The following is a 15,170-nucleotide window of genomic DNA, read 5'->3' on the forward strand; positions in this document are numbered from 1 at the left end:
AAGCATTTATTTAACATAAACTATGAAAATGTTTTTAATCTTAAATTTTCTATTTAATGAATAAATGAGTGTTTTGTTATCTATTTAATTTATGCCCCTTAATAAATTTATTTGTCAAATTTTTAATTTTTCACATTCACATCCCAAATTCTAAATCTTTGTAATTCAATGGAGAGAGACACAATGGAAAAAAAAAAAAAGATGCAATGAAACGTCTGAAAGTGTATAGATCAACTTATGAATGAAAGTAGAGCACTGCCAATTTCTCAAAATGAAAATGGTAGGAGCAGATTAAAGTTTTGTGAGGTCCAAAGCTTATAAAATTTAAAGGTACCAGTTTAAGGGGAATAAAAACCAGAGAAATTTTAGGTAGAAAAATAGGTGCCAAAGTGAATAGTTATTTAGAAAAAAGAAAGAAAAGAAATCACGATAAACACATTTTAAAAGCCAACAAGCACCATAAGCAACAAAATCTAGAAAACTGAAATAACATTTTAATAAATCAATTGCCTGCATTCCTTCATATTTTGCTTAATATTTTCTCACCACAAATCCTACTACTGTCTCATTTATAACAGTTTCATACCGTCCCTTTCTATAGTTTTGATTTTCCTCTAGAACAGCTGCTCAAAATTTGTTACTTACTACCGATGGCTGGCATACATAAAGTATATGCCTACAACGTCACGAATGCTCATGCCTGTTGAACGAACTGCTACAGCCCGTGTCCCACAAACACAGGCATTCTGGTAAATTCTCTTACATGATACTCATTCCAAGAGGGGAACAGCATGTTGCATATGTAATGTAAGTACTACATCTGAGATGTTGTCTGTATCCTCTCTCGATCTTCTGTTTCGATTTGTTATATATGAAAACCACATCCCCCACTTACTGCTTTATACATTTAATGACTGAAAAGATTTTCCAGAGTAGCTTCTGGTTCCATACATTTCAAACATTATTTTTCCTCCTTTTGCCACATATTTCAGGTGCCACAGGACACATTCAAATTGTAATATGACATTTGGCCTTGCACATTTATGTTACAATCAGTAAGGCAATATAATGAATAATAGGGGTAATTCTAGAGGCCATTTCTTCACCAGAATAGCCAGCAATAACTAAACTGTACACAAGTGTCTGCAAACCACATAAAAATACCCCGCCAAACCCAAGCTGAATTTATCACCACCAGAACCTCTACGTAACAGAATCCCACTAGCCCTTGGCTACTCCTAAGTGACCATAAATGAGGGGAAGTGTAACAGAGAAGTCAGAGAATGAAATCAAAACCTTAAAAGATTGTGTTTAAATATCATACTTCAGCCAACTTAACAAAAACATATGACCCTGAGAGCACACTGCTAGGGGTCCTATCGATGCCTTGGAAGAGCTTGTGCAAGTGAAGGGCTCTGATATTTAAGATTCATTAGCTTCATGGTAAATCCACTTTTAGACAGAGTAATATTTTCACAAGTTACAGGTGAGTTCAATAACAATGACAGATCTCTGGTTTGAAAAAACGAACAGAAAGACCACTGCTATAATCTCAAGACAACTTATACAGAGTGGCTATCATTTCAGACATTCTCCTTAGGGCAACAGGAAGTGTGCGTAGGTGAGTTCTAAAACTCTGTGTTGGCTGTATATGACATGTGAAGAAATATTGGGAGAACACTGACATGTATTAAAGGATACAGTTTATTGTTATGTGAAACAATATCAAGATTACAAAATCACTCACTTTGTATTTCTTCCAAACCTGACTTTTCCTAGAAACATCAGCCATACTAGGTCTAAATCTAATTGTGGAATAGCAAACAGCATTACTAACTGTAACTAATTGCTACATTTCAAGAAAATACATAGCAAAGTAAAAAGAATAGGACTTTGAAAACGGGAACACAATAAAATATGTAATGCTATCAGAAACCTAATTAGCCACAATAATTTTCTTTAGGCAAAGTACAAAGTTGTGTATCCAAACAGGCATTTTTGTTACTGCTGCTATTGCTAATACGGTCTAGGTGCAATTTTGTTATGTGATATGCAGAAACATTAGTAACGTCATAATAAATGACGGCTTAGTTCTTTTAAAATAACTTAATATCAAATATTTTTCTCTTCATTTGATAAAATAAGTCAATAGACTATATTATAAATGATACTGGTTCACAACTGCTAGTAAGAAAATAAAATAAGAATTTGGACTAAAACAGTGACTAAGGATTTTTTTTTTCCTTTACCGCATAACACACAGGATTTCTTTTTACTGACTTAGAAATCTCAATAAAATAAAAAGGATTATTAGACTAGAAAATTATCAATTTCATTCAAAATTACATTTTGCTATTATTTATTACATAATAAAATGCATTAAATAATAAACATTATATTTTCAGACAGTAAAATTATTCCAAAGCTTCAACAAATACATTTAATTTCCTGGCAATAAACATTCTGGTGAGACGCTGCACTGCATACAAAAAGGAATTACAAATTCTTAAGTGAAGTTACACATCATAATTTGTTCACTTTTTATAGTGGTAGAAAATGTGTATTTTATTACATTTCACTAGCATTTGGTCATGAAGTTTTGGTGGGGAGTGGGAAGAGAAAGCCAATTACAAAGAAAAAATAGTGACTATGTCTTGATTTGAAAATCTAATAAATTTCATTTCTATTCTCTGTAATTGTGATTAAGCATCTATTTTTATTTGTTCAAAATATAATATTTTTTAAAGGATGCTTGCAAGTTATATTTATACACGGCACTAGTAGAATGATATCAGAGAGCAGCTACACACTAAAAAGAAATTGCATTTAGGTACAAAACAAAACTGGGTATTTGAAACGAGTCTTATGTCAGCAGATACAGTGATTTAACACTTGATTATTTAGTATATTTAGGTAATATAACACTAAATTGAACTTGGTTTCTGTCAGTTAACATAATTAATGTTTAAGTTGACTTTGCAAATAGAACCAATATTTTAGTGTGAAGTAGTGTATGTTCTATGTGAGTAAAAACTACAAGGTAGATGACAATATTTGTACTATTGAAATACCACAATCTCATTGGAAATAGCTTTCTTTCAAATGAGAAAGCGAGAGTAAATAGTACCTAAGACTATGAAAAGCATTATGAACAGATTTACAATGTATTAAAATCTGTATGTCAAATCAGTATTTACATTTGCTTTTATAGCTTCACCTCTCCACTTTGGTTTCAAAAATAAAGACAACTTCTAAAAATAAAAACTGGGGGTGCCGGGTGCTGAGTTGGGTAAGCATCCCACCCTACTCAGGTCATGATCTCATACTTGTGAGTTCAAGCCCGAGTCAGTCTGCCCGTCCCGGGCTCATGCACGCTCACTCGTTCTCTCTCTCTCTCAAAATAAAGAAATAAACTTAAAAAATAAAAATAACAACTGAAGCAAAATAGCTAGAGTTGAAATGAGATAGGTTTTTCCTTTTAAAAAACTACCTTCCCTTTCCCTCGTCTGACCAGTATCTGTCTAAAACCAAAATCAAACTTAAAGTATTATTTAAACCTCTTAATTCACTGATTAATCCTTAGGAAACACTGAAGATCAGTAACGGTTTGTCCAGAGCGACAATGGTCCTAGCTTCCCTGATCAAAAGGTTAAAAACCCACATGTTAACCACAACTACCAGAGAAAACCAGCAATTCACACTTATTCTCTTAGCCCTCATTATCCAGTTAGAACTGTTTACTAATTTTCATTTTAAAAGGAGAAACAGAGGACCCTGTAGAGCAGAATCTTTGACGTGACATTGTTTTTTTCCTACTATATTTGATAATCAGGGTCGTAAGGGATATTTAGATTATCTGTCTTCTAAGCCATCTTACAATTTATTAGTCTTTCTTGCATAGTAAATGTGAATGTTTAATATGTTCCATGTTTATGACTGCCACTAGTCTCCCCTTCCTATAATGAATGCTTTGGTTTAAATGCCCATCAGTAAGTGACATGCAAAGTATGTGTCCAATTAGATATACCAATTAGAGCTTTAATGGTTATTTATCACTACACTAAGGTTCAAGAGTCTATACTAGTAACCTCCCAATCCTTGGCCAAAGAGAGGTGCTTGTAATTACAGTTCGATGTCTTAAAACAAATCGGCCCAAAGTGAAGAATTAGTGGAAATCCATCACCTAACAGAAAATAACCTAAGTCCAATGCGCAGAGATGACGAGATAGTAGTATCTGAGTTATTCATCTTTCCCCAGATACATTTCATCTTAACGGACAAATGGCTGATAAACCCGACACCACAGACAGATAAAAGCCCTTGGGATAAGCTGCGTAAAGGTAAGAATTAGTTCTTCAGAAATGGCAGGCTTAAATCCTATGAGAAGGGATAGATTCGATGAATCAATAAACTAAGCAAAAGTATCCCTGACCAGTAAGTATTTATAATAATGTAAGAATAAAATACACAAACACCAAAAACATTATAAAATATCAAATTAGGTGAAAAGGCAAATTTGGCTATTTTTCTCCTTCTAAAAAAGTTCCATTAATAAGGATGGGATATGAATATCTTAGAAGAACAGGTTTTAAATATATTGTTACCTGTAAAGAGAGGTCAGGAGACAAAAATAATTAAAAAAAAACTGTAAGAAAGCTCGGACTTGGATACAAAACTTCTTTACGAAGACTGAATGATCAATATAAAAGTTGAGAAGGTGTTGTATGTTGAGGAGAGGGTACCCACGCTGGAATCTATAATCATGAAGTCTGTCACAGAACACTGGCAGAACTGTGGCTGCACTTTCATGGATTTTCTGGGTACATTTTGAGAGGCTTCCAATATTCATCAGTTCTCAAAGGAAGGTTTTGTATGATTTTTTTGTTTTGTGTGTATATCTCTTTTAAATATCTTATACACACTTAATGTCTTATCAGTATAGTTAAAAATAACCGAAGTGGATTTTAAAAGGTTAGACAGCAGAATTATTATTTGATATTAGTTATTATTATTTAATAATAAGTGTTCATATCATGAAGATATTAACGACATTTGAGGCAGAGACGAATTGAAGTTTCAGTCCCTATCACAAATAATTCAACCTTTTTAAAAGTTCACAGGGTGAAAAGAGGCCTATCATGTTGCCACTTCTTCTCAAGGATATTTTCAAAATCAGTGAGAATATACAGGCTGCTGTGTGAACTAAATGTACTGAATGCAGTGGCCGCCGATTCCCTGATGTAATGAAATAGAGCTGGAATATGAGGAGTCCCAAGTTCCTCAGCAGTCTAACAATGTTATTCCGTAACTCTGTCAACATAGAAACAATCACATACGTCCCCAACACCCATGCCCACAGAGGGTCTATGTGCCTGGACTAGTGGAAAGAATAAAAGGTCGAAAGGCAGAGGGAAAGACCTGTGTGCTTATGCCAGACTAAGGCGTGCATGGCGCTTTCCACAGAGTCTTATTTCTCACTGCATGCTGTGAATAATGCACTAAATTTCCAGACTCACTCTGCATCTCCTGTAATGTAATGAGTCACGGAAAAGAAAAAGTAATGCACATACTATACAACAACACATTTCTTCAAACACTCTAACATAAAAGAAACAGTCACCACTTGAGTTGCTGTTGGATTGGCCTGTTAAATAAAATGCAGTTATGCTTGGAAATAGTTGGATGGGACACTGATAGGTTTAGAAGAGGGAATTTCAAGGGTTAGAAAAGTTACTGAATGGGATGTAGGACAGGAACAAACTGATTTGGTTCCTATATATCCGAGCTTACTTCCATCATCCTAACCTTTGCGAGGAACGATCTAGGCTCTGAAATAAGTTTTGGCACCTACTGACTTAGCTTAATTTAATGAAATTGTACCCGAGTTCTAGAAGCTAGATTTTTTTTTTCCTTTTAAGACAAAAATCCCTGAATAGTATGCCTACTTTATAAATCTAGGTCATGTATTTATTCATTGTTGGTTCTGTGAGTAGGGAAATACTTAATTCTTCTGGTCTAGGCAAGGCTGAATCCTATTTTCTTGATATCTATTCTGAAACTCTATCATGAAAACCCTAAATGTTCTTTTATTTGGGCTATCTGGACAGAATAAAAATGCAGACAGAATAAGTCTTCAGTACCAACAAGAAAAAAGTGTCCATCATTTATACTTTACTATTATTATTTTACTCTTGCTATTGCTATTAACTTTACTATTGGCTTTATGAAACATTATCTTTCTGTGCCTGACCTGTTTTCTTTGATGGCAACTACTTCTGTCCCTTATACTCAGGTGTACTCCGGAGTTTTTGCATGCTCAAACTATGTAACTTCTGTGAATGATCTCATCTATTCACCAGCAAATGTCAACTTTACATTAACATTTGCTTCATCTGTATATTCCTTCACCACTCTTGTGAGCACCAAATCTGTATAAACAATCTCTTGCTGAACTGTTTATTTATATGCAACTTTGTTCCCAAATAAACTTAAAAAAACCTGTATGGGTAGTATAACCACAAAAACACACTGAATTTTATTTAATAACAGTGCATTCTTTTTCTCTCAAAATAAATAAATGAACCTAAAAAACCCTAGAAATGTAACATAGTTATGAGGTTCTAGCCAGTTGCTATCTATATGTGGGCTAAAATTTCGGCCAGAAGCTCATTTAAAGGAATGAACTAGTTCTCCACTTTTAAGACAGTCCTTTTATGTCTTGGTCAATTTTAATACAAAAACAGCTTAGTTTTGAATCAAATACACAAATATACCTTTCCTACCTACCATAGGGGAAAACGAAGGCATGTATTCTCTCTTCGTGAGAGGAATACAGATCACTTTTAGAACCTCTGTGTATTGACAGCAGTACACTGGTGCATATCTGATAGTATGAGTTAACTCTGTAACTCATACTCTGTAAATCTCACCTACCCACGCACACTAACCTAACTTTACACATTGGGGGAGGGAGGGAAGAACACATTTACTTTCAGATCTTTAAACCAAAGGGTTACAAAACTTAAGGGCATATTATAAAGCATAGTATAAGGCAGCAAACTACCTTCATCAGGATGGGCAGGCTTTCCCAGTGAAGAACTTGAACACAGGGACAGTCATAAATGGCATTACAATTTAGCACATCACTTTAAGACACTAACTAGATTGTACCCAAGTGCTGCAAAAACCCGGTACTGTTAGCAAAACTCTAATTTACTTATTTATTAAATACTTCAGAGTAGTAGTAAGGTATTTTGTTTGTTTCCTTTTTGGTTTAATGAAATCGAAGTGCTAAAGCTATTTCACATGTTTTACTCTTTAAAAAAATTTTTTTAGTTGGTTTATTTATTCTGAGAGGGGTGGGCATGAGGGGAGACAGAATCAGGAGCAGACTCCACAGTGTCAGTCTAGAGAGCCCAATGTAGGGTTCAAGCCCACCAAACCATGAAATCATCATCTGAGCCGAAATCAAGAGTCAGATGCTTAACCTACTGAACCACTCAGGCGTGCCTTGCACAGTTTTATAATTATCTTCAAAGAGTGCTAAAAATACTCTCTCTCGTGGTGATTACTTTGTAGAGTATTAAATACTTATCATTTTAGGAAAGAAGTTCATTTCTCATTTTTTAGGGTGAGTCATTTGGTGTACTTGTAAGACAAGCGTACTACCAGTTTCTAACAGAGCCTTGGTTTCACACTTTTCAATGAACAGGGAATAGAAAATGAAGAATAAATAACAATTATTAATACTTTACCACCACGGCAGTCAGAATTACAAGTATATTTATTTACTTGACTCTGAACGGTTGAAGTGATGACAGTAAGGGAAGAGGACAAACATATGTTAATAATATTTAAATTTGTGTGTATCTCCATCATTACATTTTAGAAATTTAATAGAAAATGTCAAGTGCTTTTACTTGAGCTTTCTAAAGAGAATTTTTTTTCCTAAAGCAAAACAAAGTCATTTTCCTACATTACTGAATATCATATTTTCTGACAGTTATAAACAGAAAATTTGCCAAATTATTAGGATTATTGTAAAAATAATTCTTACTTTATTTGTAAATACTGGAAAGTATTTTTCATTAAAAAAAACCAGGGATATAGTTAAAAAAATGGGCTGCCTGTCTGGCTTAGCTGCTGAGCATAAGACTCTGATCTGGGGGTCAAGTTCACGCCCCACACTTGTACCAGTCAAATATGGTAGACTTCCTTAATGGGTTATATTCTGATGCACGTAGAATGGAGTTCTTATAAGCTAACGCTATGAAACTCCTTTTTAAGTCCTCTTAACATTGTCTTCATTGTCACTAAAGTGTTCTTGCTTAAATCTTTTTAATGTTTATTTATTTTTCAGAGAGAGACAGACAGACAGACAGACAGAAAGCAGGGGAGGGGCAGAGAAAGAGGGAGACACAATCCTAAGTAGGTTCCAGGCTCTGAGCTGTCAGCACAGAACCCGACGTGGGGCTTGAACTCAGGATCTGTGAGATCATGACCTGAGCCAAAGTCAGATGCTCAACCAACTGAGCCACCCGTGCACCCCTAAAGGGTTGTTTTTGTTTGATTTGTTTAAATTGTCACTGTGCTGACTAAATAATTATAAGCCACCAATATAATACAATTTAAAAATGGGGTTTATACAGCTAGTTTTGGAATTAACTCTTTATTTGCATTAAAACATCATAAACTGTTTGGATGTTTTGATAACAAGGGTACACAGGACAAGGCTATGCATTCACAAAATTTAAATACCCCAAAACTCTGGTTCCCTTTAAAAGTATTATTGGGGCACCTGGGTGGCTCAGCCAGTTAAGTGTCCAGTGCTTGGTTTCAGCTCTGGTCATGAACTCAGTCTGTAGGTTCAAGCCCAGCATCAGCTCCATGCTGACAGTGTGGAACCCTTTTGGAATTCTCTCTCTCCCTCTCTCTATGTACCCCTTCCCCGCTCACTCTATCAAAATAAATAATAAAAACTTAAATTATCAAAACTGCAGCCCTGCTTTTATAACATCATGAAACCTTAAAAATAACTTGCTATATTATCTTGTATATATGCTATAATATGTAATTATATTTAATAGATAAAATATGATAATGCATATATTTTGTTGGATACTGAATTTTGTATTTAAATGTATAAATCAACAAAGATAAGCGACCTACAAAGTACCTTTCCCCAAGGCCAGCTTTTCAAGACCCTCTCCTTGTACCAACTCCACTACTTTTTTGCCTATCAATTTTGTAAAAACAGGTAATTTTATGTAATAATTCTTTACTTCCCATTTCTCTTTGGCCTACTTCTAGTTCAACAGCATAAAGAATGGATAAACATTAGTGGCTGCCTTTATTGTGTTTCTAGCATGGGCAGTTCCCAACTTTTGAAACACTATGTGCAAACTGTTCTATTACAATTTTACGGGAGTACAGAATCCATGCTTCCAAGTAAGCATTCCAAATGCTACATAATCCATAATGAACTTTTTTTTAATTTAAAAAACCTTTCTCAAATACCATTTATGCAAATAGGATTTTGTCTTGTTTATAACACTTTAAGAACTAAAAATAAAAAGTTTTCAAAAAAGATCTTACATATTTTCTTAAGTAATCTCTATACTTAATGTGGGGCTCAAGCTCACAATCCTGAGATCAAGAGTCCCATGCTCCGACTGAGCCAGTCAGGCACCGCTAAAATAAAAATGTTTTGATGGAAATCTTTCAAAAGTCTTGTATAAGTTCTCTGGGTTTTTAAACAGCATCTTGATCAGCATTAACATCAAAAAAACTACTCATAATGTGCTATCAAAAATTATGCTAATACACAGTCTCTGTGAAATCAGAGATTTTACAGCAATTTGTACCCATCTTCCTTTGGCGTGGATTTTTCTGTTAAAGTTTTTCCATTTTTTTCTTCATCGTCTCTTGCCACCACTTGATATTTTCATTTTGCCTACACTAACCAGACTCAGTCTGGAAAACTTGCTATTCTACTTTAAGATAGACTAATAAATAAGCAAGAAAGCTAGACAGAATATTGTGTCCAGAGTAGGGGGAAGAGGCAGGAGAAGGTGAAATCTTTGAGTAGAAAGAGGAAGGGTTTTCCTAGTAACCAAAAGACAAGAGCAAAAATGTATAATGAGCTCTGTGATACTTAGATGTTCCTTCAGAGAGTCTCTACATTCTAAATAACTAGAACTGCTGGATATTACTGTACTAGTTTGACCATAACTAACCACAATTTTAATATGTTATATATAAGAAAATTTTAATTAAAGTGCCAAGTGTAGCAAAAGTGAGGGGAAAGAGAGAGAGACAGAGAGAGAGAGAGAGAGAGAGAGCGTGAGCGAGAGCAGAGTTATGTGTGTGTGTTAAGGCAAAGGAAAGGCAATACCTATTCTCAGCAGTTTTGTGATATTCTACCTATATACAGGAAGAAAATTATCCCGTTATGAGGTATTATTTATGTATTTTAATTTTATAAAACATTTTCCAACACATCATTTTTAAAACACAATATTAACCAATGAAATATATATATGATGGGAGCGGGGGGAAGAAAAAGAGAGAAAGCCCAGTAAATACTTTCTTAGCTTGAATCGGCTGTATTTTGTTTGTTTTTTAAAGCTAAGGATCAAGAGAATGAGAAGATAAACCACACACTGACAGTAAATATTTGCAAAAACCCTATCTGATAAAGAATTGTTACCCAAAATGTATAAAGACATCTTAAAATTCAACAGAAAGAAAATGAATAGGGTTTCTGGGTGGCTCAGTTGGTTAAGTGTCCAACTCTCGATTTTGGTTCAGGGAATGGTCTCACAGTTGTAAGATGAGCCCCACATCAGTCTCTGTGCTGGGCCTACAATCTGCTTAAAATCTTCTCTCTCTCCTCCCTCTGCCCTTCCCCTGCTTGCTCTCTCATGCACTCTCTCACTCAGAAAAAAAAAATCTAATTGAAAAATGGGCAAAAGACCCGAACAACGCCTCACCAATAAAGACACACAGAATATAAGTAAGCATATTAAAAGATGTTCAATATGATATCACTACACACCTATCAGAATGGCAAATTTTTTCTAAATACTACAATGGTGGACATGTGCCATCATAAATTTGCCAAAATCCATAGAATATACAACACCAAGAATGAGCCCTAATGTAAACTATAAACTCTGGGTGATAAAGAGGTATGGATGTAACAAAGGTACCACTGTGATGCAGGATACTGATAACTCGGGAGGTTGTGCCTCTGTAGCAATGGGAGTATGGTAATTCTCTGTACTTTCTCTGCCCATTTTTGCTGTAAAAAATATTAATTACAACATTAAGGACCTGAGGCACCTGGATGCTCCGTTGGTTAAGCACCCCACTCTTGATTTCTGCTCAGGTCAGGATATGGTTCGTGAGCTCGAGCCCAGAGTCCCGCTCTGTGTTGACGGTGTAGAGCCTGCTTGGAATTCTTTCCCTCTCTCTCTCTCTCTGTCCCTCCCCCACTTGTGGGTGTGTGTTCTTGCTCTCTTTCTCTCTCATGCAATAAATAAATAAACTTAAAAAAAAAATAAAGACCAAATATTGCTAAAGATCCAGACAGTTAAACATTCTTGATGTTACAAAAACATTTCAAAATTCTACAGACCCAGAAAACAAAATTACATCTGAAATATTCTTTACTCGGTATCTTATGATATATAAATATCAAGAGATACATATTTCATATTCTTTCTGTCATGTCAACCTATATAAAAATGATATAGAGATTTACATGTTGAGTGCTTAGAAGTAGAAACCAACATTAGTAGGTAAAACCCTCAGTCAGTTTAATAAATGGGCTCAGAATGGACTCTATTCAACCTACTTTGGGTGCAGTAGCTAAAATGGGATAATAACACATAAGTACTCACCTTTGAGTCATAATTTTGAAGGCATCTGGGAGGTAGCAATCTGTATTCTCCATCTGAAATGGGTCAGCATCACAAATCTTGTCATCTGTTCGACCATAGTTCGCGCTCTCAATCATGATGACATCGCTGCCCGGACATCGCAGATCTATAGAATAACCTTCGCAGGATAATTCTCGCCTAACTAACCCGAAGGGTAAAGCTGCTCTGCTGAAACCTTAAACGTGAAAAAAAAGAAAGAAAATTAAAATTAAGACATGTATGAAATACATTATTTTAATAAGGCATTTTCAAGTAATACGGTTCAAGTCTATATTCGAGATGTCATAAAAAGTACAATTTTTAAGTCATCCATTCATAAATGTAGTAAGTAATTCCTTGATTCTTCACTACAGATCAAGATATCTTGAGTTTTTTTTAAATATGTATCTTTAGCTGGACTATTCATCTGTATAATAAAATTTAAATTACTCTAGCAAAATACTATCTGTATAATCTATTCACATATAATCTATTCACAATAAGAAACTAAGTGGCTCTTTCTGAGTAAATCCAAAGAAAAAGGACAAACTTAATCAATGGATTTATGAATAATGACAAGTTTTACAAATATAGAATGTAACAACTAATCGAGAAACAATCTTCATTTAGGCAGTGGAATAAAAGCTCTGATATACAGTGACTTTACTTTCTCATTTAATGTAGACCCATTAGTTGCTGTTAGCATCATCTTAAAAAAGTATTTCTGTCATAGCAGCCCCTCCCACCTGGAAAAAATAAAATGCTATGACACTAATACACGTATGGCACAATTAACTTGTTTCAATTTACAGACACTTTATTTAAAACTGGCCTAAATGGAAGCATGCAGCAGTTGGCCCCCAAAGGAGCCAGCACTGCTCCAATCGAGTCTGACAAGCTGAAATAACCCGGGAAGGGCAACACTGATCTGAGTCACTTTTGTCGCCTATAGAACAGAGATGAAACACCTGGGATGTGACTGTTCCAACCTGTGTGACTCTAAAATGAAATAAGGTACATAATACTGCTCAATTAAAAGTACTACATGAATTCCAGTGTGGTGTATTAGAAAGAGGGCAGAAAACTACTGTTCCTAAGTGCTGAAAAAAGATTCCCAGATGGAATAAAAAGTGAGAATTTTAAGTGAGCAACCACAGGACCTATAAAGTACTAACACAGCACTGGACAAAGGGTAAACACTGGGAAAGCCAAGAACAGCCAGAAGAACTATGTGTGCGAGAGGCCCATACTCCCTGTGCTGGTGTTCTACCTATGAGTTAGCTACCATTATTAAAAACTTCTCCAACGTAGCCTCAAGGTTTACTAACCTGTCACCATCTCACACATTCCTGTTATAAAAGATGAGCATAATTTTAGTATTTTTCTTCTATCCTTTTAATTAATTACTCCACATCACATAAACTATCCCTTATATCCCCTTTTATAGGACAAAAACCCGCCCTCACACTCGGAAATGAATAATACCAAGTTATGAACTTCAAGTTGAGAAACTGGGTTATGTCCAGGTCAATCCAATGCCCAAACCTGTTCTCTTAAACGTTATTGTACGATGCCTCTTACTAATTCAATGAAATAAATCACTTAGCAGAACATGCACCTTCTTTCTAACAGAAGGGTGACTGGGTTACATTTTGATATGACTTAAAAATCACCAATTCTCAGACTTGGCTCAGCTCTCAGTTCTACTGAGAAAACTAAAGATGTAACTGGAATGAGGACAGCAGAAAAAGACACAATTTAGAGCACAGAAAACTTCAGAGGATTGGGCCACATCCCAGACTTGGGAGGTTTTCATTAAGAGGGTTTATGGTCCTTTTTTTTTTTTTTTTTTTTTTTTTACCATTTCTTTACTTTTGAGAGATAAAGTAAGACAGAGCGGTAGAGGGGCACAGAGAGAAGGAGACAGAGATTCTGGAGCAAGCTCTAGATTGTGAGCAAGCATTCGGCACAGAGTCGATGCGGTGCTTGAACCCATGAACCGTGAGATCATGACCTGAGCTGAAGTCAGATACTTAACCAACTGAGCCACCCAGGTGCTCCAAGAGGGGTTATGGTCTTATGAAGTATTAAAGTATGTGAGAAGGCACATCATCAATGAAGAAGGAATACAGAAATGGAGCTAGACAAATGTCAAGACAGATAGTTTTAAATAGGCCGACGTTTCAAAGTTCACAAATAAACTTTTACACATATGATTGCTTCTTCTGTTTCCTGATACTGTACTGTACTGCCCATACAAATAATTCAAACTAGTATTCCTATACTCGTTTTGACTGAAAATAGGCTTTAGAGCTTCATTTCAGTGGCAAAAGCTGTGTGGAAATTCAAACAAGCATCATAAAAAATTTGAAGCACAGAGTATTTTAAAGCCAGAGATACTTTGCAATTATAATTCCTTAATAAATGAGAACAAATTTATATTATTAGGAAATATTATGAATGTTAGAACACATTATTAGAAGACTGGCTTGGAGCCATAATTGACAACTTTCACTACTTGTCAAAAATATAGGGTATCATGAATCACTGTGGTTTTTAAATTAAGCCCTTAACTTTTGGAGTTCTTCAGGATTACAGTTACGGTTCTAAGTGAAATTTCCTCTGCTTTTGAGAGATATTTAAGAAGTTGCATTGTTGAGTGTCCTGCTGTTTTGGTAATTCAGAGAAGATTTTTAATCCTTAGGTACAGTCATCCAAACAGGCAAAATAAGAAAAAAGAAAAAGAAAAAGAGACAGAAAGATCAACACACTTTAATAATTTAGATTTCTAATGTAGAATCTTCTGGAGAAGAGAGACCATGGTACTCATACTTTCCCTGCACAGAACTGAATGAGTTCTTAACAGTGAATATTGTTTTATTCAATGCGACAGTGTCTATTGTTTTGCATCATAAGTGTTCTCCTTTATAAATTCTTCCTCTCTCCCCTCTGTTTCCACTGAACTTTGTATGTATCTTTACTAAAGTATTTATTATTACTCCATGATATTAAGCATATTCATTTCTTAATTTATAACTTCCTGCTAGACTATGATGGCACAGAAAAAAATCCTTTATCCTTTGATAATGGAAATAAAAATAGTAAGCATTAAGAAATAGATAAACCTTTTACAATCAATGAAAATGATGTGCTATCCTCAAAAAAGAAAAATATTTACATTTTGCTGATTTATTATTTTCTAGGTCCTGCTGGGGTTCATTAGTGTTTCTCACAAAGAAAGACGAGTTA

At 34.9% G+C, this 15,170-nt stretch overlaps 1 protein-coding gene across 4 annotated transcripts in view; it reads right to left on the reverse strand.

The window, feature by feature from the left end:
- Positions 1–15,170, reverse strand: part of ADGRL2 (adhesion G protein-coupled receptor L2) — a 177,343-nt gene that overhangs the window by 64,764 nt on the left and 97,409 nt on the right. For all 4 annotated transcript variants that reach the window (XM_029948233.1, XM_029948232.1, XM_029948231.1 and 1 more), the window contains exon 3: positions 11,904–12,117. In XM_029948233.1, the coding sequence (XP_029804093.1) occupies positions 11,904–12,117 (214 nt within the window). The remainder of the gene's footprint in view (positions 1–11,903; positions 12,118–15,170) is intronic.

The sequence above is a fragment of the Suricata suricatta genome, chromosome 8 (genome assembly GCF_006229205.1).
Source record: "Suricata suricatta isolate VVHF042 chromosome 8, meerkat_22Aug2017_6uvM2_HiC, whole genome shotgun sequence".
Classification (NCBI taxonomy): domain Eukaryota; kingdom Metazoa; phylum Chordata; class Mammalia; order Carnivora; family Herpestidae; genus Suricata; species Suricata suricatta.